The sequence below is a fragment of the Camelus dromedarius genome, chromosome 3 (assembly GCF_036321535.1).
Source record: "Camelus dromedarius isolate mCamDro1 chromosome 3, mCamDro1.pat, whole genome shotgun sequence".
Taxonomy (NCBI): Eukaryota; Metazoa; Chordata; class Mammalia; order Artiodactyla; family Camelidae; genus Camelus; species Camelus dromedarius.
The window spans coordinates 65,407,083-65,433,625 of record NC_087438.1 but is presented as its reverse complement, the minus strand read 5'-3'; the positions used below and the strand labels follow the sequence as shown (position 1 = coordinate 65,433,625).

Below are 26,543 nucleotides of genomic sequence, written 5' to 3'. Positions count from 1 at the left end.
ATCTGGGCAACAGAAGCTTCCCTTCTTCCCTCTGCCCTCCTAGCCTCTGTCCAATTTGAAAGACTTAAAAACCCTGTTCTTCATTGCAGGTGTTGATATCCACAGGGGTCGTTATAAGATTGGTCTCCCTCCCTCTACACATGAGATAATGAAGTAAAGATAAAGAAAACGGACCGAAGGGAAGGAAAGTGTGTTGCACTCCCAATCTTTGATTCTTGGTAGTTACATTCAAATGGGGCACTTCTCTTTGAAAAGTGAATATGTTTCCCACGGCTACAGAATTTACAGTCAGACAGGGAGCCGACTTAACCGATCCCAGCAAACGTTTCCTTCCTTTTCTTAATCCCTCGCTGCTTATTTTAGCCGCTTCTCTACCCCGCCGGGAATACCATCCAGATCTTAGTCCAGGTAGATCTGACGTCAAGAGATGGCTTTCGTCGATTTGACGTGTAAACACTCATTTCCATTCCGACTCGGAAGGGCTGGGGCTCCACTCAGCCGGGAGACCGAAGCGCTGCACTAAGCGCTCGTTGCTTCCCAGCCTCTCCTGCGCGTCTCTATCTCGTCGCAGAGCAAGCGAGAGCGAGAAGTGGTCCAGAGCCCAAAGGAGGAAGGGGCTTTTCTATATTGCTCCTTGTCCCCCTCTCCTTCCCACTTGTGTGCGAGGCAGTGTAAGAGCCATGGAGCGAAGAGCCTGGACTCTGCAGTGCACTGCTTTTGCTCTCTTTTGCTCTTGGTGTGCATTGAACAGTGTAAAAGCGAAGAGGCAGTTTGTGAATGAATGGGCGGCAGAGATCCCCGGCGGACCGGAGGCAGCCTCGGCAATAGCCGAGGAGCTGGGCTATGACCTCTTGGGTCAGGTAAGAGTTTGCATTTTCAAAAAACTTTCTGGGGCTCAAGGGGACGGCGGGACTGGAGCATGATCTCCCAAGTGGGAGTCCCAGGCTGCACTCTCCTGAGCGCAGGGGCAAAGAGCAGGAGCTTCTCCAGCTCTCGCCCCTGGCACGCTTGGAGAGAGAAAGCTTACATTATTTATTGTTTGGGCAGGGCGCAGCCAGGCAGAACCAAGCCTCTGCAGCTGGGTAAGCTTCTTTTGCTGTTTTCCGCTCTGGAAATGAAATCTGTTCCCGCGCGATTTGGAAGAAAAATCCCTCCACGCTTGTTCTCGGGACTTGAGATGCACGCAGGCTCTTACCAACCAAGCGCCTACGGGCGCTCTGTCCCCTGGGACTCAGCAGGTCTGCGTCAGTAGCCGACTGTTTCCTTCTTTTCAATATGGCAGCATCAGATCCAAGTCCTGATGCAAGGGGCCAAGCAGGCTTGGAGATGCCCGCCGGCAGCTTTTACAGATAACGCCCAGAGTGCTGGGAGAGCGCCAGTGGTTGAGACTCGTGACCGGGGAACTGGGGGGCCGCGGAATGGCCTGGGGAGCTAGTGGGAGAAGAGGTCGGTGAAAAACATGGGACCACCTTTCTGCGCCTCTACTGGGAGCTCTGGATTCTCACAGGGAACTTGCAAAGTCCGAGCTCAACAACTTTGCTAGGTCAGTCCCCCTGATGGGTCAAGCTGCCAAAGTGACTGTGGGGAAAGGATTTTTTTCTTTATTGTTTCTCAGCCAAATGCATAATAGCTTCCCAGGGGTTTCAGCTTGCGAAGGAAACTGTTGCCCATCCAAGTGCGGACTGGGTTAATAGCTAGCGGGGGTGGGGTGGGGTGGGGGATGGGCGACGTTAAGGAAATGAAGGGGGCTTAGTTGTGCGACTCCAGCTGTACCCCAGGGGGTGTGAGTTCTAATCTAAGCTTTCCTTTCCCTTGGGTCTGAATCAAGCTCTCGTCCTTTGCCTTGTAAATTGTTGTGCATCGAAACAGGGGAGGAGGGAGTTGTAAAACATTTTGGCGCGTTTTTTCTAGAGGTGATGACAGAGATGCAGCTGAAGTCATGGATGAGTAATCCGCGTGGGAGTTGGCCATTCCATAGATCGACTCTGCTGGGGAATGTGCCTTTCCTTGCCAGAAGCTTCATTCTCCAACTTTATAAGCCAAACTGTCTGAAATGCCCAGCAGGAAAGTCAGTACACATATTGACTTCTCTTCTCTGTGTCCCAGTAGCAGACCAAGACTTTTGCTTTTGCCCTAATCCTTGTTTTGTGCCAGACTTGGTGTTAGGGGATGAGGAATAATAGGGGGAAAAGAAACTTTCAAGAAATTAAGAATCTAGAGTCTGGTTTAGAAATAAATGATTGCGAATTGCATGTAATTGGTGTAGTAACAGAAGCTGTTCCAGGGTTCTCAATACTTGTTGATTGAAAGATTGAAGATGGAAGGGAAATGGGGAGGGATGAAAGACGACAGCCCAAGGAGGAAACATCTGCACAGGGTTTAGGAAGAAGAGTCAAAGGTTGCAATGGGGAACATGTTGAGTTTGAAGAAGTCACTCCAGGCATAGAAAACAGCTTGTGGGAAACCAGGGAGACACAAAAAAAGTGGCTTAGTGATAAGTCTGGAAACTGCAAGGAATTGTTGGGACCTAAAGAGAGAGTGAGCAGTGGGTGGAATTGTACTGATGGGTACTGTGGGCATTATGGAAATCTTGAGTGCCCTATAAGGAGGAAAAAAACTGAGAACTTCATCATTTGGACAGCTAAATAGTATTGATAACTGTGTCGTAGAAGGAGACTGGAGGAGAGAGCAAAAAATAAATCCCTCTTCCTTTTCTCACCTATTAGCCCCAGACATACATCCAAACCTGGACCATTTATTATAGGCACTGCTTTTCAAAACCACAAATCCCAGTAAATAAATAAATAACAACAAATCAGTAGTCTTAGTAGGATCTTCACAGAAGGGATGGATGGCATAATCACAAGAGGCTTTAGAAAATACTGGGAACAGACTCACAGACAGAATACAGATGTGTGGTTGCCAGTGGGGAGGGGGGTGGGAAGGGATAAACTGGGAGTTCGAGATTTGCAGATAACTGACTGGTATACATAAAATAGATAAACAAGTTTATACTGTGTAGCACAGGGAAATATATTTAATATCTTGTAGTAGCTCATGGTAAAAAAGAATGCGAGAGTGAATATATGTATGTTCATGTATGGTTGAGGAATTGTGCTGTACACCAGGAGTTGACACAACATTGTAAACTGACTGTAACTCAATAAAAAAAACACTGGGAAAACCCATCTGTATTTACATATGATTTGCATATGTATATTTTCAGGTAAAATGGCATTACTAACAAATGTTTTTAAAATAATAATCGTTTGGAAAAGACTGCATGTGCTTTCCTGGTTCTGCCTATTTCTCCCTTTGTTTACATTTAGCATCACTATCCTGAGCTCCTTAAGGCCTCAAGATAAAGCTGGGATTAGGGGGATGACCAGAAGCAAAACCAGTTGGCAGCACAAACAGAGCAAAGCATTGGTGATCTTTTCTTATGGCTACTGTTCTCTTTCTCCAACTCCATCTATGACTCATAGCAGATTCACTCCCCGAAGTTCAGGCTTGGAGTAGGGCCTAAGTATCTCTAAAAATTCTCTAGGTGATGAGAACCACCAATTTAAAGAATGTAATTCTTCTGAAATAATCCACTGTCAATTGTTTGTCTCTTAATTAAAAAAGAATAGAGCATCTAGAGAATTTAGTAGGTTCAAATTCAGTATTATTTTGAATAAAGGGAAACTAGCTTAAAAGAACAACGAACATCGTTCCAAATGGACCAAATGTATTGATAGTCACCCAGAGAACTTTACCCACTCTAAGGTGAAACACCTGTCCTAAATGTGGCATCCTGGTTCTTTCCTCAAAGCCTTGAACTATTGGAAAGTCAAATGGTCACGACTAGTAGCTTATAACAATTATCACTATGGATTCAATGGCTATATTTTATAACAACAATGAATTGTTTTAGCTGACACTGCCCATATATAATACCAAAGAGTTTGCTTGCTTTTTAAAAAAATTATTCTTTGCCAAGATAAATTTGACAAAATGAGTATTTTTTATAAATGTCTATCTGCAAAATAATGTCACCTAGAAAAACAAATGTAGTTCCTCTGAACGATGTGAAAGAGAAGCATCACCAGGCCCCGATAATGCTGTCAGCCCAAGTGATAATATCTTGAGACTCATCTCACTCAACTCTCTAAGAATAGAGATGGAAGGCTTCTATTAGCGTCTTCCTCGTCAAGAAAAAAGTTAACTTCAAGTACAAGAAATGGGCTTAACAAAAGTTGCTTGTCTCTAAGTTAGCTGGGTATCAATCTAACCCAAATATACTTATTTTAGGAAAAGGATTTTTATTTTACTTTTCTTTTATAGATTGGATCACTTGAAAATCACTACTTATTCAAACATAAAAACCATCCTCGGAGGTCTCGAAGGAGTGCCTTTCATATCACTAAGAGATTATCTGATGATGATCGTGTAAGTGTTGTGCATTTGTCTTCAAACTAGTAACCTGCCTTACCTGCTTTCTTTATGATTGCCAACAAGGGTAAAAGCACTTTGCAAATATGCTTCTTTTTTGGTTGTGTTCACATTTATCTGTAGTGTTTTTTAATTATTTCCACAGGGTTATAATTGTACATAATAATAACTAGATTGGATTGAATTGGTTGACTAAATTTTACATGTATAAATACATAATACATGTAAAATATATATTATATATCTAAAATACTAACTTACAAATCCAGTCTAAGAGCATGAAAGTGAATACTGAGAATCAAGTGGCAGCACCAATAAAATGTTTGACAATACAGTCTATCAACAATCTTTTACTATAATGCCTATTATGCACTAAGCACTTTGATATCTCATATGGTGATGCCAAAGAAATATAATATATAAGCCCTGCTTTTAATAATATTTCAGTGTAACTGAAAAAAATCACTCTGTCACTCCTACTTGATTTGGTTATACAGATATAACTAGTGTTTTTGAGGGAGCTTTAAATCCATGTCTTCATGAGGCAAATGTTTTCTTCCAGAAGTATTGTATTGTTTGATCCAAAGCATTTGATCTTTTTTATCCCGGTGTGTATACATATTCAATGATTAGGCAACAGCAGGAAATGTCTAGAATAAATCTAGGTAAAGTGTGGGGCCATTCATGTATATTTAATGTACCTATTGATTTTTGTAGTCTGTTTTCAAGGTCAGCTAACATATCAGTAGAAATTTTGACATGAAATAGAAATTTGAAGTACTGGAATTTGCATATACAACGTTGCCTTTTCTCAAAAATGTGCCATACTAGTGGAAATTTGTCCTGGCTGGCCTGATATCTGTATACATGATTTCTGTTGTCTAGAACACTCTAGAGAATTATGATAACTTTATGGAAAGTAAAACACACGCTGTCACCTTTCCAAAAAGAAAAGTATAAGTGACAGAAAGGTGTTTAGAACAGTTGAAAGTACATGGAATTCATGAACCCTGTAAAATAATTTGCTATCTTATTTGTTATGCAACTGATAAAATTTAGAGAAGAAGAAGAAAAAGACAAATTATGAGGTTAAGGAATGATTGGGCCTGGGTTACCAGTGTTGAAACATGAAAGAAGCAACCACCTCCACACCAAGAATACTGTATCAGAACTATGGACAGTGACCCACAGCTCACATACAGCCATTACTGGCTTTTATTCAAGTTACTGGCTAGATGTGGAAAACCAAAGACCCTGAACATTAAATGTTTCTTGCCCAGTGAAATCTTCCCTTCGCTGTCCCAAGGCAGGTGGCTAATTTTATGTGGGCTCTGGAAGTGGGGTAACTTGCAGCACTCTGGCTAGGCTTACTCCTTGGGCAAAAAACAAGAGAGATATTTCCTTGTCTGCCTAAAAGCATGTCTGACATTAATGCACAAGAAAGTCAAACTGACCTCCCTTCTCATTTTCATAGTAGAAAATTGGACAGAGTGGAGCAGACCTAGCTGTAATTATTACTCAAAGTCTTTCACTAAAATGAACAGATGGCTCAGTTCTACTCTTTAGGTATTTCCTTAATAATTGACTGGGGGTGGGAAATCTCAAAGCATAATGAGAAAGAGCTAAGAATTTACTCTAGAGCATAACTTCATAAGAAAGGAGTCTGTATATTCCTATGAAAAGTTATCCCCAGAATAATTTTATTTCAGGAAAATCCTAGAACCCACTGAAACTTGCAGTAGAAAGTTGGCTAGATGATTTTTAATGCCCTTTTCAAATCAAAAGGGTTATATACAATTAAGTACATGATACCTATTATATACATACTAGAAGGACATCACCAGTTTGCTCTGTTCCATCTGGTCTGCTCTTATAGAGATTAATATGGGATTTGGAGTTAATGATATTAATCACAACACTATTTCCAACAATTGGATGTTTATCTGATCAGATGGCAGAGTGCCTCTTCTTATATTCCATTTTTTAAAAATCACTTTTGATTCTCATTTTATTGCTCTTTTTTGATAAGGGTATTATTCTTTCAAATCAGCCCTCTGAAATGCAGCAGTAAGCTACCTTTACAAGTCAGTTAATAAAAGCTCCAACTGTTAGTGACTCTCTCCCTCAAAGATTAGTACTTGTTCCCTAGCAGCCAGCTCCCAAAGACCAACTCGGATGACAGGCAGTATATTCCAAGCATTGAGGTATTTTAAGCCAAAACAATTAAGCTTGAAAATACAAGCACTTTAAAAATAAATTATAGTGACTAATTTCTGGCTCTCAAGTCCCTCCCAGTGTTTATAATAGGCTTGCAGTATATTTTCTCATTGAAAATTCAGGGCAGCCATAGTGGATGGTTTTATCCTTTAGTTGCAAATTATTTTTCAGTTTTTATTTTTGGATCTGACTCATTAGTATTCTCACATTAACGGTATCCTATCACACACTGGACTATCACCATGTGTACCAAAGAGAGGATATGTTTTGGGTAGGAAACAGTCATGTTGCACAGCAAAATAGGAGCATGGTATTATTTCATAATGAATACAACCACAAGGCAGTCCCTCATCCTCTCAGGGCCTCAAGTATAATTGGATTATACTATAAATGTGGGGAAGGTAATTTCTGTATTGTCAGATCTCTTTGCATAATACACGAAACTAAATTAATGGTAAGTGTGCACCGTCAGTAGTGCTCATTCATCACCCTGGATCTGTTCCTCTTATTAAATACTCTTAAGCAGGTGGTTGAAGCAGTGGAGCCAGAATTTTGAATTTGCAAAGACACTGCACCTTTCCTGTCTTTTGTTACATTTGCAAATTCTATTTTGTGTGTAAAGAAAGAGAAATTAAGCTTTAAGAGCACCATAACAGCAATCACTGGAATCTCTTAGCTTCTTAACTTATTCCATGAAAATAGACAAGTTTTCAGCTACAGAATCCTGGAACCTCAATATAAAAATGATTATTATGGTCCATTTGCTGATGAAAGCAGGCTGAACTTTTACTTCCACCATAATCACAATGTAAATAATTTGAGGGAATCATCACTTCACTGACTGCTTCTCCTCCCCCTATTAGAGTAAAGGTACACTTACTCCATTACAGGAAATGTTTATCTCCCCAGCAGGCAATCCCTTCATCTCACTGAGCTACCAGTTTGATCTGTAGTCAAACGAAAACACTGTGGAGCTGCCTGAACTCTGATGGAGAGGGTACTACAACTAGTTAGAGGAAAGATGGTTACACCAGAGGTAGCTATTTGACTGTTGGTTTTCTTGCTATGAAACTCCTTGTAGGTGATATGGGCTGAACAACAGTATGAAAAAGAGAGAAGTAAACGTTCAGTTCCAAGAGACTCAGCACTAAATCTCTTCAATGATCCAATGTGGAATCAGCAGTGGTACTTGGTAAGTACCTACAGAAGGACCACGTGGGACTTGTGCACAATAGATTTTTTTTTTAATGATGGATAATTCAGCAGAGGGTTATGTCACCTGGAGATTAGGTTTGATAAGACCTTCCATTGTCTGGATTTTCTGTTTTATTAGGTAAGAATGTCTGAAATACAGCTCTTTAGCTACTGTGAAAGGAAAGATTATTGCCTTTTTGTCTTCTTAAGTTTATCTGGAATAAGTACAAAAGAATCATGTCTTCCAAGTTAGGAATTCCAAAATAGTACTCATGGGAAAAATCACATTTGCTCAAAGTTACTCTTGAGAACACTTTAAATCACCCAAAGAGTACAGTGAACATGATTCAGTACAGCCCTGAGAGGCAATTTTAACATGCTTACAGGTAAGAATTTCTGAACTAGGCTAAAGGAAGGAACACAAGGAAAGACACAAGGCATCTCTTCACAGATTTCTATACTTGAGAGCCACTCTACCTTTAAGATAGTTCCAGATTCCTACTGGAATGTGGGCATTGAGTGGAAAAATTGTAAGCGCTCCTGCTTGCCTGTAGAGTGCTCTTCCTCCTGTTTTAATATGAAGGCTCTGTCATAGTAATACATGTTAAAAGGTATGTTTATTTGTTGAGGATATTATAAAAGATAAATTTTCATGATAACCGTAAGCCAAGGCTTAGACATCCTTGTTGCAAAATGGATGGGAAAGGAGATCAATTCCTCTTAGAACTCTCTTAACCTAAGCAGGACTTGCTCATTGCAGTGCAAGAGACCCATTAGCTAAGATTGGTGCATTTACCATGTGCCAAATCCTATTCTAAATGTTTGACATGAATTGACTCATTGAGATCTCACACAACATTTTGTTGTAGATACAGTAAATATGCCCATTTATCAGATGAAGAAACAGAGACGTTGTTAAGTTGAATCGCTTGCCAAGATCACATGGTTACTAGTGGTGGGGCCATAATTCATGGCCATACTCTTAACCACCACACTCTATGAATTTTCTTGTGACTGACAGAGAGAACTTCTTCTCTGGCTTTGGCCAACATGTTGTGTGTAGTTCAAGCCTCCTGCAATTCAGCTACATGTTGGCCCAGTAAATTCTGGGTTTGTCCTACATCTTCCTGAGGGGTATCAGCCACTGGGCAATGCATTCACTGATACTTTTGATTGTTGTCATTTGCAAATTTCTTATTGACCTCCTTCACTAAAAGCCTGGCACTCTTCCAGTGCATCTCTCTTACATGCTTGGGGATTTTACTCATATCTGTGTTCCAGCTCTTCTTCCCTAGAAAACTGTAACTATCAGAAAAGTTATCTGAAAAAAAATCCCAAATCTCCTCTCACAGATGCTTACTCCCTAAATTACTCATATTTGGAAACAGGCAGTTAAATTGCAAGTCTTGGTGAGGCCACAGCCTACTGGGCATTCCATGTTTTGCCTTTACTTTTAGAAAAGTTACAGAAACATCCATGTATAACTGTGAACCAGACAACATAGTAGGTTCAGTATGGCATGGAGGCTCGGGATTTGAGGGGAGATGGAAACATGGGACATCAAATAAAGCTTTGGTAAATGAAAAGCGAGAGCGTGTAATTATAAATGAAAGCAACTTAGGGACAAACTTCTTCTCCAAAGCCACATAGGTCAAAGAGAAGGGGCACAGGGTGATTCATCCTTTAGAGTGATTTTCCATTGGAACAGTTGGAAAAACAACAGCACTCTGATGATTCACTTGGTCCTACCCTCAAGTTTTTTTTTTTTTTTTACTTCACCTAATTGCCTTCTTCTAAAGAGTAGAGTGACCCCGGGAAAAAGAAAGACGGGTATCCAGACTGGAGCTTCAGTTCTCATTTTGTAGCAAGCAGATCATGATTTTATCAATGCTTCCTTGTTTTTCTTTACCAGCAAGATACTAGGATGACTGCAGCCCTGCCCAAGCTGGATCTCCATGTGATACCTGTTTGGCAAAAAGGCATCACAGGCAAAGGAGTTGTTATCACTGTACTGGATGATGGCTTGGAATGGAATCACACAGATATCTATGCCAATTATGTGAGTCTGAGTCCTCCTGTGAGTGTAACTTATGGAACTGTCTACACAGACACAGTTAGGGCTTTCCTTCCCTCAAACAGGAGGCTACTCTGATGTCAGCCCTGGGAATGGTGGACCGACCTTTGTCACTGTCCTCACCCTCCTGCCAGGGCACACAAACTTTCTTTTGTTTCACTGGGCATTGAAAGAATTCAGTGGAGCCAAGGACTATACAAAAACCTGTGTGTTGGGATTGGGGGAGAACTTACTAAGTTATTAAAAGCCATTCAAATTCTATGTCACTCAGTATTGGGGGATATTAAAGCAATCAAATCAAACCTGATGCCTTAGATCATTTTCATAGTCTTTCTCCTCATAGTCCTTATGGGTCAATATCTCTCACATTATGAAGTTATGTGAATATGATTTCTTCCATGGAAATCAAAGCATACACCACAAAGCACAAAAAAAAGTCAAACCAAGAAAAGCCATTAGAAATGGGAACTAAGTAAACAAAAGTTAGCTACTTAATTGTTTATGAAGTTCTTCATAATATTTTAGGTCTTTAGATGAGTGTTTAGTCTTGAAAATTGCCCTTTGGCTTTCTATCAACCTTTCCACTAACCAACATTCCCAGCTAAAGAGTAAAGGAAAAGGGAAGGAAAAGAAGAGATGAAAAATATTAGTAGAAAGTAGCAATTATTGAAAGATATGGAAAATACAGAGAAGGAGTAGTAGTGGTGATACAATTCCTACGTGGAAGATGTTTAAGAGTGGCAATCTGGTTGGAAAAGGGGATAGGACCTGGAAGCTGGTCTTGAATTTCAAGCACACCCTCTTTAATTAAATTATATGTTTATTTTAGAGTAACAGGGGAGGCTGAAGGAGATCACTGTTGACCTGAGCCCCACCCCAGAGCCAGTCTTTCCATCTATTTTCTTAAGAGAGATGAGTGTCCAAGTGTCACTAACTAGCTCTCTGGCTTAGTTATTAAGTCATTCATCTTCTCTGGGACTGTTTTCTCATTTGAAAAATGAGGTGGCTGAACTAAGTAAACTCTGGTTCTTTCTGGTTCTAGCATCCTATGAGCTTCTGTGAGCTGTACCTTTGGTAACATTCACTGAGAATTGGACCCTGGATCATTTTTTTATGTACATTGTCTCTGCCTGGTTTATGGGTATAATAAATAATTAGCAACTGGGCCAGAAACTCTGAAATGCTTACTTTTGAGCCATCAGCCAGGATGGCAACGGGATAGGGGTAGAAAGCTTGGAAACTGCTGCTTTTTAATGATGCTACAGTGTTATTTTTGTTCTCTCTTTAGGATCCAGAGGCTAGCTATGATTTTAATGATAATGACCATGATCCATTTCCCCGATATGATCCCACAAATGAGAACAAGTGAGTAAATGTGAATGTGGGAGGGCGGGGGAGCGATAAGTGCTTTAAAATGCTTTTATCTTATTTGAGAAAATTACACTATAAACATGATCCACATTTTAGTACTCAGAAAATGTTCATGTACACCATCCATACCACAATATTTTGTTGCTTTTAAAACAGAAACAAAAGCTTCTATTTGTACATTCCCTTTGGCTTACAGAACTGTATTTGAATTCATCTTTCTTAAATTATGAAATGCTCCCCTCAAATGTTACTGAATAGTTACATAGCTTTAGGAAAAATGTTTGAGACATAAAGAATAAAAACCTTGAGCCCATGTACCCTGTTCCCAATTCCTCTCTGAATCTTTCACTATTAGTGACGTGCTTGAGGTTACTCATGAAAAGAAACATAGATGACCAAGATAACAAATCCACATGACTTGCTCTGGTGGCCACAATCATGTTCACCAGCTCTCTCTGGAAGAGCGTGATCAGACCCCAGAGAAAAGAAATGTACCCTGAGGCCTGGCTCTCAGATCCAACACAAGTCTCCAGGGCATTAGGCTAGGCAGTAGCCTGGTCCAGAGCTCGTACTGGGTATGCTAAAGCTGAAGGGAAGAGAACAAGGGTATCTTCTGACCCCTAAACTAACTCTCCATGGCAGCCACAGGGTCATGAGGAAGGCCAAGGGCCAGACTTGCTAAAGTAAGAGGCCAAATAAAGATACGGAGGCAAGAGGTATTTTAACCTTTATTTCCTAGCCCCTAAGAAACTTCACCCTCTAGGCACATGGCCTCAAGTGTCCATGCCCGTGTGAGAACTCATCTTTGTGCACAATGATGTCTCTTGCAGACTTTAAGGAGACATTCCTACTTTCCTCTTCATTTGCTCCACCCAAAAGAGACTTGCACCAAAGTAGATGAAAGCCAAGGAAAAATTAGTGCTTGCTGCTCTGAGTGGGGATGGAAAGAGCAAGCAATGAAAAGCTCTTTGTGGATGCCACATCAAGTGCTTCCCTTTTCTTTTCTCCTCTTTTGGACTATTACCCAAACTGGGTCCATCAAGCTCTCTCCTCACTCTTTCTTTCCCCCTCTCCAATTCTCTCCCTTTCTTCCTTATTGTCTCAGAATTCCCATGTGGCTGGTGCAATAACACTGACCTAAAATTGTTACTTTGGATTGTCCCCCTCCAGAAGGCCAATAAAACCCTGGAAGATAGACTGTCATTCATGGACTTAGCCTCAACTTCTGGGTGTATATTTCTTCCTTGGCGAGAAGGGGAGGCTTGGGGAGGGTCCCAGGATACTGCTTCTTTCAGTACCATTTACTTCTTCTGGAGTTTATTTGTTAAAGGGGTTAACAGCAAACACCCTTAGACGTTAGAACATTCCATTAACAATACAAAAGAAACTGTGAAGGGTCACCCTTGAAGCAAAGTGGGATGGCTCTGGAACTTAGAGCAGGGCCAACAGACAAGTGTTCAGCCATATTTCTGAGTTAGAGCAGTGCAGGACCAGGAGGAACATCTGTACTTTAAGAGCACAACCTTGTAATGTCAGCTTGGCAGCAGCAATGACTTTGCTGATTACCAGTGGGGAGGGTGACATTGAAGAGATCACTTATCTCACTGTGCCTCTATTTTTCATTTTGTCCCCTAAAATGGTGACAAGGCCCCTGTTCCCTACCCTCCTAAAAGGAAATTCCTTAGGAAATGGGCAATAGGATCTTGGAAAAAAGCGGCACCCTTCTTAGAATGAAGTAAAAATGACAACCCATTCCACTCCGTTGGTCAAGACTAAGAGGGAAATCCCCCAGCCACATGGGTGCAGCTGGAGAGACTTAGCTGGAGGTGTCAGCCTCCTTCCAAAGCAGCCCCGGGTCTGGCCTAAGATGCAGTGTGGGGTGATAACTTGCATCGTAGACGCAGGATAGGTGAACACCTGGTGAAATGATATTCTGTAAAGTTTCTGTACTCAGGATAAAAGTACTCCCTCTTCCCTCCTCCCAAAAAAGAGACTCTCAACTCACAGTACTTATAATAGCCCCATTTGCCTCAACTCATGGAATTCCAAGGCCTCCAGGAAGCGGCCCATATAATTGTACGTATTTTGCGCCTGCAAACTCTGAGCTTCTAGAGCGTAGCAGACCACGGACCTGCCACATTGCACAGAGGTAGTGTGACCACAGCCAAACACTTAAGAGCACAGACTTTGCAGCTAGATTTAGATCAAATCTTAGATCTGCCACTTAATAGCTGAGTGATCTTCAGCAAATTATTTACTCTCTTTGTGACTTAGTTTTTACTGTCTACTAAAAAGGAATAATAATAGTAATTATTTCAGTGGGTCATTATGGGGGTTAAATATGTTTATATACGTAATTGGCTTGGATAGTGCCTGGTACATGGACAGAGCTAAGTGTTTGCTATGACGATGATGATGATGATGATGATAATGATGACAATGACCCTAATGATGATGATGATCAGGGATTCTCATTTAGCAACCATGGTAGACCTCCTTTCACTGAGAAATAAGCATGACAAGAATAATACCACCCAATGAGAGCAGAAGCAGAGACAAATCAATTTTCTGAACCAATTCAGAATCTGCTATTTGAAAATTACACAATAAGCAACTCTCTCTCTCTGGGTCCTCTTCACTATCAACCAGAAAGGTAGCAGCTCTATAATTTATCAAAAGGTATAATAAAAAACAGTTACCCTTCCAGCATGTTGTCAGAAACAAATCCCTTACGTTTAGAAAATGAATGGCCCTATTTTGTCTTGGCCTTCATAGCAGATAGAGACCTATTATCTCCCAATTCCCAGGGTATTATCTCTCCAAACTATCTGTGTTGCTGCTGTTCTTTATTACCATGTAAATAAGGTTAATAAAAGCTGCATTTGATTTCTCCTCTGCAAATCAAAAGAGGAATCGCTAAGCAAAAACATCTTAACAGTGCAGGTAGCTCTTACTATTAAGCTGGCATGAATTTGTATTCAGCATTTCAACACCAATTACAGATTATTTTTCCAGTTATATAACATGTATGGCAAGGATATTTTAACTAATACAATAGTAGTCTTGAAACTATCTTGTGGAATAATTTTTTAAAAATTGATTTGTTTAAATGCCAGTTACGACCATTGTTCTAAAACAACCAAGGGCTCTTTTATCTCAGAGCCTGATTGAAGGAAAGAAAGCTGCAGGTCTATAAAGGATGACACAGAACCACTTTGATAAAATCTTCTCTTTTTCTCAAGGTGTGGAGGTGGGAAGAGGAGGAAAAGATATCAACCCCTATTTGTCCCATGATCCTGCACCTTTCAAGAAAATAGCTCTCAGTATGTAAGGAAAGGTTAATAATATGTAGTGTCACATTGCATCATTTTTAGGACAGAGGTACAATGCTGGGGATATTAGCCAACAGGCTGATTCTTTTGGCTCTGCCTGGAGACTTTGCTATCTGGGGCCTTGTCTCCCATCCTGTGTTAATGGAAATACAGGGGGTGGTGTGACATCTGGAAGCACAATTCCAGGATGGCAATTGAATTTTTCCTTTAACAAAGGCAAAGAGGACTAACTTATCAAAGAAGCATAAAATTTCTTCTATGTGTTCAACATGCACACATTTCTTAGGGAATCTGTGTGTTGGTCAGGACAGCTTCAGTTGCAAATGAAAGACTTCTAACTAAAAGATTAAGTAAAATGGGGATTTAGAAAAAATTCACCCAAGGGATGTTCTACCTTCAGGCATTGCAAGATCCAGGAACTCAAATAATATACCGTCAGGACTAGTTACTCTGTCTCCATCTCCTCATACTGCTCACCTCCACTTAGCTTCATTCTCAATAGAATCTTGCTTGGGTGCCAGATCCACATGGCTCACATAGAACTTAAAGATTCTGGAGAAGGAATGTAATTTTCTTCCCGAGAATCTGCCTCAATTCTTGAAAGCTGTCTGGGAGGACAAGCCTCATGATAGAGAATCACAAGGAGTGAGCAAGGGCCACGTCCCAAAAGGGAAAAAACGCTAGAAAGACCAAAAAGAAATGGATGTCTACTACATCAAGGAAGACCTTGGATTAAAGATAATCACACTGTTCTGACTTGGGACTCCTATCCAGTATTAACATAAAGGAGGAACACTATTTAGTGGAAGGAAACCAGGAAATCAACCAGTCAATTTAGGATTTTTATATTTCGTGTTGGGCTAAATTAATAGATGTCTAGTACAGTGGTGTCTAAAAGCATCTGGCTGAAAGAGTTGCTCAGAGCTAATCCTTCCTCTTTCATCCTCTATGTCAGCATATCTGATCAACGGCTCCTTCAATGCACCAACAGCCTACACACTGTCCCCAGGGGCTTCCACAGTGCAATGAAGTCATGAAATAAACAAATATACATTAATGTTCTCTTGACTTACTGACCCTCCTGCGGTCAGGGAGGAGAGGGAAAAAGACAATCACTATACCTAGAATTGAAGAATTGATGCTTTAATGGTGGACTTTGGTCCACATATCTAAATAGATAGATTGCCACCCCCCCACCCCCCGCCAAATACTCCAAAATCCTAAATTACCCTCTTTATCTGATTGCAAAACCAGTCTTGTTCAGGCTTCTAGTCCCAATCAGAGTTGCAGGAGCACCCTGGTTTTCCAATTAGCCTGTACTGTCTTGTTAATAACTCAAAATCCTCTCACTACCAGAAAACCTTTGGATGTTTTTTAGTTTGGTATATGGCTAGAGGAGGAGAGGAGGGCTTGAGAGGGGACTCTGTTCTCCAAATCCCACTAGGACTGGTCCAGAATAACCTAATTCAAGGGAGTCACTAGTGAGGGGTAAATGAGGAGTCACTTTAACACCAAAAAGTACATGCAAAAGGCATTTCTTTGAGATGGTTTCTGAAAGTGTCAGAGCTGCTTGTAAGTATGGATAGCTAACACTTCCTGCCTTCTTACAATATACCAGCCACAGTTCTAAGTGTTCTACATACAACATTTCATGTCATGCCACAATTCTTTGAGGACCAGCAATTTACCCAAGATCACACCACTAGTTAGCAGTAGAAGCTCTAATCTGACCTCACAAACTTGGGATCCAGTACTTGTGACCTACATTTCATTTAATACTGATGGTTTCATCTAAATCCAGCCACAAAGCTGACAAAAAGTTAATATATCTTTGTGTCATGGATTTATATGCAAAACCAATATTTGTCCTCATGTGTTTTTTTAAATCCCGTTTTCTAATCCTCAGACATGGGACCAGATGTGCAGGAGAAATTGCCATGCAAGCAAATAATCACAAGTGCGGGGTCGGAGTCGCATACAGCTCCAAAGTTGGAGGTAAAGTGGACAGCTCTTTCTGTGGTTTGGCAGTTGAATCTGAGTGTTGCATTACCTGGTGCAAATGGGGTAATACAAGACCTGGGTCCCCTGGGTGGGGGGACTTTTCAACAACCAGAGGAAGAAATTGAACCATGCAAAATTTGCCGCCCGACTCAAATACGATTTGCAAGCAAATCAATGGGTCTGGATTCTTAGAAAATGATAGCTGAATACAGCCCATACATCTTGTTGAGGGGAAAAAATGGAAATGTTGAATAGCTTTTGAAGCAAATCTAATTTTCTCTGTGTTCTGATTTAGAAGGCTTTGTTATTGAGTGCTTGCTAAGAGAACAGAAGGAAGAGGTAAATTTAGGCAAAGACTTCCCCTGCCTTTCAATTCTGGAGTCCTTCATTTCATCACTGAGAACAGTTTATTTAACAAAAATAAAAGGAATACATACTTGTTATAGTAAGAAGCCAAAGGTTATCTGGGATAACAAGAATTTAGAATCTCTGGTTGTTGCAGTCAGTGTCTTTATGGGTAAGCAGATGGTAAGTTCCAGCAGGGCGATTTAATAAAGGAACTATTTACAAAAGTTAAAGGAAACCAAAGAGGGGCTAACTAATGTAAGCAGATGTTACCACCCTCAGGACTAATGGAGCAAGAGGAGGAAGTTGGAGAGAGAAGCTGTGGTCATAAGAGACAGCCATTGGACAGGAGCTGTGGCCTTGAGTGCACAGTGGAGCTGCTTCTAGGCAGGGAGGATCCAGGAATGAGTACCTCTCTCTCCCCTCATCCCCCACCTCCCTCCTGCTGCTTTCTTCAGTTGGCTGAAACCAACAGGAAGACAAGAGAGGCCACAGCTGCCATCCACATTCCTGGGAAGAAGGGTGCAGAGTGGATCTGCAGGGGCTCACAGAGAATAAAATTTATTTATTTCTCTCCTCTTACGCCCATCCAACCTTAGGCTTTCATGGTTACACTATAAACACTGCATTTAGCTTTTTTTTCTAAAACTACAACAAAAAAAGATCAATTGTAGAACATGGCAGTGACAGTGAAACTCCTTTAAGCCCTATGTAAGAACAACTTGAATTTGGTTCTGTATTCCTTTTCAGAGATCAAATAAACATACACCCCGGCATATGTAATTCATCTCTCACTGACATAGCATGCTTCTAGATTTTAAGTGTCATTCCTGATTCCTTTGATACCAGCATCATAAAAGTGCCATGTTAATTTAAAGAAAATGAAGGCAGCAGCAGAAATTACATAATCACCTAGAAAAAGAATGCATTTTTTTAAGTCATGACAAACTAAGTAGCTACAGTTTGCAAGAGAATCATCTGATCCCTTCATTTTACAAAGGAGGAATCAGAAGCAAGGTTCTCAAGGATATTAAAATACACCTACTATGTGTCCATCATTTACCTTACAACACATTATCCTAGAAGTTAACAGGATGGATTTGACTGCCAGCTTTCTGGGATTCAAGTCCCAGCTTCCCAGTTTCAAGCTATGTGGCCCTAGGCAAGTCACTGTCCCTCTCTGGCCTCAGTCTCTCTCTACCTATAAAATGGGGAGAATTACAGCAGCCACCTCAAATGGCTGTCATAAGGATAGATGAGTCCATACATTTAAGGCCTGTAGAACGGTAGCTGCATACAGTATATCCTCAATGCACATGAGCTGTTATCACCCCCATTTTACAGCGGAAGAAACTGAGGCACACAGAGGTTAAGTGGCTTGCCCATGATCACAAAGCTAGTAAAGGGCAGAGCAGGGATTTTTTTTTTCCCAAATGCATTTTAAACCATTTTTTAAAATAAATATGACTTCTACTAGTTCAACTACACGTTCTTTTACCTATGTTCCCTAGTAAATAATGGTGTGAAAATCTAAGGCTGTACACTCCACTGTATTATTAGCCTGGAGCCAGGAATAACCAGGTAGCTGCCTGTATTTGTCTAAATTGCTTTTGCCTTCCCGGCCCTTAAATACATGAGTCTGATGATGGGTGACAGCCTGTTGGAAAGCACAAAGAACTACCGCATCTGCCTTCTCCTGATGAAAAATGATTCCCCCTCAGGAGTGAAATCCATGGCAATGATTTCATCCTTGAGATTATTTAGAAGAAAAGGAAGCATGTTCCTTGAAAATGTTTCTTAGCAAACACATAAAAGAATGGCCTCTGGGTTATTTTTAATCAGTGTTCATAAACAAGAGTTCTTTCCCTATTTGTTAGTTGCCTATTGTGGGTAGATCTTTTCAAGCTGCACGGCCCGTACAGAGTGGTTTGTATGGCACTGGCTGGGCTGCAGCCGTTCGTGGTATAGTCGTGGGCAGACATGTTGAGAGACAGCTGTCTGATGCCTCTTTCTGAAAGCTACCCTGTCATTTTCAGGTTATTAGGGAAGCAGAGGGAGGGGAGACAGTTTGTAATCAACAACAAGCATGGCCACTGCACAGCACACATAGTTATCTTTAAAGGGCAGATAAGAAAGCTATTGGAGGCAGTGGCTTGCGTCCTCCTGCTGTGAAGTTAGCAGCTGGGTCACAGGCATTTGGGACATTAACGATTAGCCTGTTTGACTCTTTCGAGAGTCCTCTAAAAAATGAACATTAAGAGCACTGTGCTACTCTATGTGTACACACTGACATCAACTTACATATTTGTCTGTTTGGCTGTTCAGGCATAAGAATGCTGGATGGCATTGTGACTGATGCTATTGAAGCCAGTTCAATTGGATTTAATCCTGGACATGTGGATATTTACAGTGCGAGCTGGGGCCCTAATGATGATGGGAAGACTGTGGAAGGGCCTGGCCGACTAGCCCAGAAGGCTTTTGAATACGGTGTCAAACAGGTGAGATGCTTAATACAGACCTACCTGAAATGAAATCTGACTATTTGAATTGGAGGAGAAGGGAAGAACACTTAGTTTAGATGGAAAGAAACTGTTGTGAATTTCCTGCTGTTGTTTATGACTGGAAGTGCATTTAGAGAGCCAAATCATTCTTCAGTGGGATGGAAGTTAAGGGTCAAGAGAGTTTTCCCCCTTGGGTCTGACATTCAACAGATATTCATTATTCTTAGAATCCTTTCTTAAAAAGTACTCTGGATATACCTTTTCTCATTTTAGTGCTGCTTTTGGATTTCTACACGAAGTAAACTACTACCCAGACCTCTTTCACGTGCTCTGAAAATGCATCCTTAAATAGAGCAATGCCCCTGCCCCCTGCACGTTCCTGCTGAACACTTGTGCCTTGGTTGTGTTGCTGTGTCATTTGGGTTTAGTGTATTCCTGCCAGGATTCTAAGGCCCCTTTCTGCAAAGGATGAAACAAAAGTAGAAACTTTGCAGAGCACAAATTGAAAAATCATAGAAAGAGTAGCCTTGACGAGTTCCATTCAATCGAAGAGTCCCTTTTAATGCAGCTGCAAAGCAGATCTGAATAATGCCTGATTTTGTCATTCTATCAGTCAGTCAGAAGATTCAAGCAGAAAGGGAGGAAGTCCAAAGATTCAAGAGTAGTGACAAAAGCCAAGGGAAGAGTGAAAAAAATATGGGTGAGTGCTAAAGGCCAGATTATGAATCCACATAATAAAGAAAAGAAAGAAATGTACTCACTCAGCACCATCCCAGAGAAGGCCCAGATGAAGGAGGACCAGTAGAGCCAAGCTTGTAATGTGCAGTTTCACAAGAGTTCCAGCATGGACACTGGAGGACCTGGAGTTGAAACAGGCTCCAAATTACTGGCTCTGTGAACTTCATGCATGTATTTGTTGGGGATTTTACTGGCACGTGACAGTGTCCCCAATAGATGATAACAGATGTGATACATTCTGGCTTTTCCTTTAGGGAAGACAAGGAAAGGGCTCTATCTTCGTCTGGGCTTCTGGGAATGGGGGGCGTCAGGGAGATAACTGTGACTGTGACGGATACACGGACAGCATCTACACCATCTCCATCAGCAGTGCCTCACAGCAAGGCCTATCCCCGTGGTATGCTGAGAAGTGCTCCTCCACCCTGGCCACCTCCTACAGCAGCGGGGATTACACCGACCAGCGAATCGTATGTTGCTTTTGTCTAACTCTCTCTGCTTAGGTAGGAGAGCACGGCTTGCCTTCAAAAGGATCCTTTGGTCACCCTGATTTGCTTAAGCTTGGTATCTCAGTTGGGGAGACCCACACTTTACTCACTTGAAAGGTGGGTGTATACTGGGAAGTTTTCTTTCTCAGGGATAACGAGGCTTCTGCCAAGATGCTGTTGGCTCTCTGTCAGTTTTACACTCAGCCCTGAGAAGCCACCCACGTGTCATTATATATGGCCGAGACTCCAAATGTCTACACAGTTTGTGTGATGCCTCCCTGAAAACAGCCTTAAAGGAGATTTTGGGGTTGCAGGGGCTTTAACTCCCTTGTACTTGTTGATCCTTTAATAGCAGGGAAAATGTCTGACTTGCCCTTTAGCAGATGATAAAAATACAGAGCATATACCAGCTATGTCTCCTAAGAATGGACGACCTGAAGGAAAATAACAGTCAAAATTTCCCCTGAGGTGAACTTCTCAGCATCCAAATAAGCAGCTTAGGAAGGTTATATGCTCTGAGAGCATCTCCAGCCCACGCTTGGCTGTGCCTTCACTTCCATGAGTCAGATTGCCAAGGGCAATTATTGGATTTCCCTTCAAGGGCATGATGATGAAGGGCTATTTGGGGGCTTTGAGAACAAAGAGATGCACTTCTCATTTAAAAATGTAAAGCCTCAAATTTAACTCCTGACACACAAAGAACCAACTAGCTAAAGTATGGTGATCCTGATCTCAATAAAATAACAGGTCATGATCCCATTAGACTGTGGGTAAACCCCCTAATAATTAGTCCTGGAAATGTGTGTCACATTCATATTAATGGTATATAAATGACCAGAACTACGATCTTCATACCGGATCACTATTCTGGAATGCAGCTTAGTCTAATTCAGACAGTAAAACTGGTCTCACTTAAAAGCCCTCACCTCCCTCCCATGCCCACATCTTCAATTACTCAAATAGACAGTGACATCCTATCCAGGGGTTCTTGATGATGGGCATAACTGACAGCCTTTGGAAGGGGAGTATAACACATGTGCCCCACTTCTATTCATAGCCCTTGCTTCTTGATGTCCATGTGGGTGTCCAGAGTGGCTTTTCAGAAGATGGCCTATTGTGTATGTCAGAGTCACCAGTTCATGGACTGTCCCTGATATGAGGCACTCTGCTCTGAAGTAGGAGGAAAAGTTTCCATCTTTGTAAAGATCCCTCCTTAGGTAAATCAGCCAGAGAAGAGACAGCTGGTGGATTCTATTTGAGACAGTTGCAATAATATAGCCTTTGTTTTACGCAAACTTCTTCCTGGGCACAGTCATCTCTGGGGGCTTACTTGCGTCAGCAGGTAAAAAGGGCAAGCTTGCTTCCGCAGCCCTCTGAGGAACAGAGCCACCATAACGAGATATTCAGTGACTCCAAGTGGGAAGCCAAAGGAGGTGATAATAAAACAAATTATTTTTTTACACCTCCCTCCCACACATTGAAATCTCTAGCTAAAATCTACAGTGCGAGAGCCTTGGAGGGGTGTCTTGTTAGTAATCCTTTGGCTCAACTACTTGTTCAACCAGCAGCACCATGGTTCTTAAGGGCAGACTAATTGGAAGTCTTCTTGGTTTCCTCCCTTCGTCTCAGCAACCTCTTCATTAAGCTAAAATTAGCCTGGGTGACTCCTTATGTGCAATACCAGTGTGTGAAAAGCTTTCACAGACAGGATCTCATTTCAGCCTCAGATTATGAGTCAAGAAACACCAACCTCATTTGACAGATGGGGAAACCAGTGACTTGCACCTGGGACACATCTACTGAGTGGCAGGTTTAGAATTTGAGCCCACATCTAAGTCTACCATGCTTCCATTTGCAAAACTCAACATTTTCATCAAAGTGCAAAGGTGACATTAACTCATGGCTGTAAGATTACATCAACAGTGAGTGCAAACTACACACTAAACCAATTTTGTGCAAGTAGTTCAAGTGGCCAAAATCAGGATGGCTTTACATCCTTGTGCTGAAGAGGCAGTCAAATGTCAATCTGAAGGCAAAAGGGAATTGCACACAAGGCAGAATTTCTAAATATGCCAGGCCAAACACAATAGACCTGATGATTAATGGGCCAGCATGATTCACAGTGATTTTGAAACAGTCCCTTTTTACAGACAGCATTTCGTTGGGGAAATCTCAGTAGAGAAAATATTCATAGTGGGAGTACTTCATCCCCAGAAAAGGCATCCTGATGCCAGAATTATAGACAAGTTGCATATAGAGGAGAGTGAGCTGAAATATCAGCAGATGGCAAACATCCGCCTGTGGTTTGGAGGAGGAAGTAGGGAATCGAATCAGCTGGGCTTCCTGATCATAGCAGATGCAGCTCTCCGTAGGGCTAACCCCCGGGGACAGGATCACACTCCTCACATGTTCTCCCACGTTTCTTTCCTTCCCGATGCCACACAGACGAGCGCTGACCTGCACAATGACTGCACCGAGACCCACACGGGCACCTCGGCCTCTGCACCCCTGGCTGCTGGCATCTTCGCCCTGGCCCTGGAAGCAAAGTAAGGCCCACAAAGCTTCTAATCACCTGTACTAAGGCTGCCTCTCCCTCTTCTTTCAATGCATTTATTATTTTCTGAATACATGGTTACAGTAGAAAACTACAAAAAATAATAAAAATAAGCTCCCTGTTAACATTTCAATCTAAATTTCACACACACACTTATATTACAAAATTAGGATCTTAATTTCACACACTATTTTGTAATTTTTTAAAGCCACCTGTATTAAGAGCACATTCTCACATCTAAATCAATGTTCCTTGACCTTTAAAAACTCATGCTCTCCTCCCAATCCTCCTCTTCCCCCTCAGCTGCAAGGCCTCCTCACTTCTGTTTATTTCCACCAAGAAAGACTTTGTCCAGATAATTTCCTGTGGGTAGTGTTAGGAATAAAAAGCTTATAAAACATCCTTTTTTTTAAAAAAAATAAAGATTATATAAGCTCAGTCCTAGAGCTGATATAACAAGAAAATTAAAAACAGAACTTTTACCTTTTTGTAGTATATCATAATATAAATGCAAATTTCATTAAAGTCATCTAATCATGCTTGGATCAACACCCTTGTCCATAGATATTAGTTATCATCTTTGATAATTTTCTTAAGATCAACACCTACAACTGGAATTCTGGGGTCAAAGGGCATGATGTTTTAATGATTTTGATACACACTGTCAAATTACTGTCTAAAAAGACTGCACCATTTTATATTCCCAGCAGCAGTATATGTGTGAAAGTGCCAGTTTCCTAAACCCTTATCAAAGCAATTTTTATTATCTTTTAAAATGTTTGCTACTTTAATAGATGAAAATGCTATCTCATCTTTATATGCTTTTATTTCATTACTAATGAAGCTCAGTGTTTTATATTCTTTCACCATTTATCATCTGTGATCGCTTGTTTATAACCTTGATTTTGTTTTATGGCCTTACTTAGAAAAGCTATTAATGCTAGGTTTGGTTAGTTTGACATTTACCTTTTAATTTTATTTTATGTTATGTTTAACATAATGAAGTTAATAGATATACAGGTGTATTTGTCAGCCTCTTTCTTAAGGCTTTTCTCCTTTTCTATGCTCAGAAAAATCTTTACAACACCAAATCATATAAGCACTATTTATTATGGCTCCTTTACCATATTTATGTTTTAAATCCCCCTTGGAATATATTTTAATTTATGTTATTAAAAAGGGATTTAGCAATATTTTTTCCTCGTAATAGTTATCCAATAGTCCAATACTCAATACAATGTAAAACAAACAAAAAAAAAGCCTAAATGTCTCATACTGTATATCCACAGCTTTTTTCTTTTTCTTTCTTTCTTTCTTTCTTTCTTTCTTTCTTTCTTTCTTTCTCTCTTTCTTTCTTTCTTTCTTTCTCTCTTTCTCTCTTTCTCTCTTTCTTTCTTTCTCTCTTTCTTTCTTTCTCTCTTTCTTTCTTTCTTTCTTTCTTTTAGTGGAGGTACTGGGAATTGAACCCAGGACCTTGTTCATGCTAAGCACGCACTCTACTACTGAGCTATACCCTCCCCTCACAGCTTTTGATTCATCCTTATTTCTGCTTTCTGATGCTGTGTGGTGAGAAATCTTTAAATGTCAAGTCAGGTGCTATGGCTGCATGATATAGGAAGTGTTTAAACTTGTAAATTACTATAATCCTTCCCTATAAGGAGGTTATCCTAGAAGAACATCCATATTCTCTAGAGAGAGGACAAAGCAGTCCCCTCATGACACGTCCAGTAGATGAGGTTCAAAGGAGCAGAACAGGAGCACATCTTGACCTGTGCCATAGCTGGAAAAGCCCTGCAGCTCTTGAGGAGAACCCAGCATCGCTCCAGGAGCCCAGGGGCACCTGTGGAGTAATGGTTTGTTTCCTAGTATCTCAGCTCTGAGATGGCCACTGTGGCTTAGCAAGGCAGGCCTAGCAAGGCTCATACCAAGAGTCTACCTACTTGGAGGGGCTGGAAAGCTATCTGATAAGGGAACAGCAAATCCAAGTGTCCAATCGGAAACAGAGGGAAATCTGAAGCTCTTGGGCCCAATAGAAAAGCTTTCAGAACCTGAGTTCAGTTGTAACAGGAAGGGGATGGACAGAGTCTATGAACACAAGCTAAGACTGGCATCAGCAGACCCAAACCAAACTTGATGAAAAATTTGCAGTGAAAAGTGCAAGGCACATTTGGCTTCAAGTTCTAGGCATATCACTAGCTACGTGACCTTAGGCAAATTAATCTCCACCTGAGGACTCAATTTATCATCTAAAAAGGAGGGGTCAGATCAGATCATCTTTTTCAAACCTCTTTCCTTTATAAGATTCTCCAATTTGAAATGGAAGGTGTCAGCATATATAGATCATCTAACATGAATTGCTGATCGTGGTGGTAAGAGGTCCAGGGTAGAAGAAATAAAGTCCTGTAAAGGCAAATGGTTACACAGGTGGTGAAATAAGATCATGATATTTATTTTAGGATGTAAGTTTTAGCTCCAGGGAGCTTTTAAAAGAAAACCATCCTTAAAATTTTGCCTCTCTACCCAACATCTATCAGATGCATGTAAATATAACTGGCCAGGCCTAGCCCATCCTTGTCTAGTGACCAGCATGGTAAGAACACCCAACCCATCTGGCTGAACAGATGTAATGTTAGTTTGACTAAGAACTGAAATTCTAAAATTATGATCTCTGATTTCTAAAATTCCAAACCTTCTTTTCCTATCTAAGGAGAAAAACGATCTAAGAATGATCTAGCCTAAATAATCTCTGTTAATTCTAATGGACTACTTATAAAGAGGGGGCTCCATGGACTGTTACAAAGTACATGGATGAGTTTCCAGGGGCCCATGAGCTTCTCTGAAACACGATTCAGAAATTTTTGAGAGCATGTATATGGCATTTTTGGGGGAATGGTTTGTAGATTCCATCAGATTGTCACATGGCTCACAATTTAAGAGACATTAGGAGTCTATGATCTCTCTGGTACATATAATAAGAATTTAATTCCTTTCATTTGATCCAATCATCAGCACAATGAACATAACCTATCTCAATATTTTAACTTCCTGCCGAAGTACATAGAGATTATTGAGACATCTGTTCTCAGATGGACAATTTTCTTAACTCTCTTCAATTATCTATACGAGGATGATTATTTCAGAAAGTCTGATTGACAGAATTTCTAGAAAAGTCCCTAGACAACCAAGATTGGGAGAATCATTTAACCATGGAGAACAACTATGGAGACTGAAGAACTGGGCTAAACTTATCAAGAATGATAACATTCAGTATTTATCAGGCTCTTACTATGGGCCAGA

The 26,543-nt window shown here is 40.9% G+C and overlaps 1 protein-coding gene across 1 annotated transcript in view; it reads left to right on the top strand.

Annotated features, from left to right (window-relative positions):
• Positions 1–467: 467 nt before the first annotated feature.
• Positions 468–26,543, top strand: part of PCSK1 (proprotein convertase subtilisin/kexin type 1) — a 40,044-nt gene continuing 13,968 nt past the window's right edge. Inside the window, exons 1-9 of the mRNA XM_010993965.3 lie at positions 468–860; positions 4,327–4,431; positions 7,733–7,843; positions 9,758–9,904; positions 11,208–11,284; positions 16,529–16,617; positions 19,294–19,466; positions 20,462–20,674; positions 23,138–23,238. Coding sequence (XP_010992267.3) covers positions 681–860; positions 4,327–4,431; positions 7,733–7,843; positions 9,758–9,904; positions 11,208–11,284; positions 16,529–16,617; positions 19,294–19,466; positions 20,462–20,674; positions 23,138–23,238 — 1,196 coding nt within the window. The 5' untranslated portion in view covers positions 468–680. The remainder of the gene's footprint in view (positions 861–4,326; positions 4,432–7,732; positions 7,844–9,757; positions 9,905–11,207; positions 11,285–16,528; positions 16,618–19,293; positions 19,467–20,461; positions 20,675–23,137; positions 23,239–26,543) is intronic.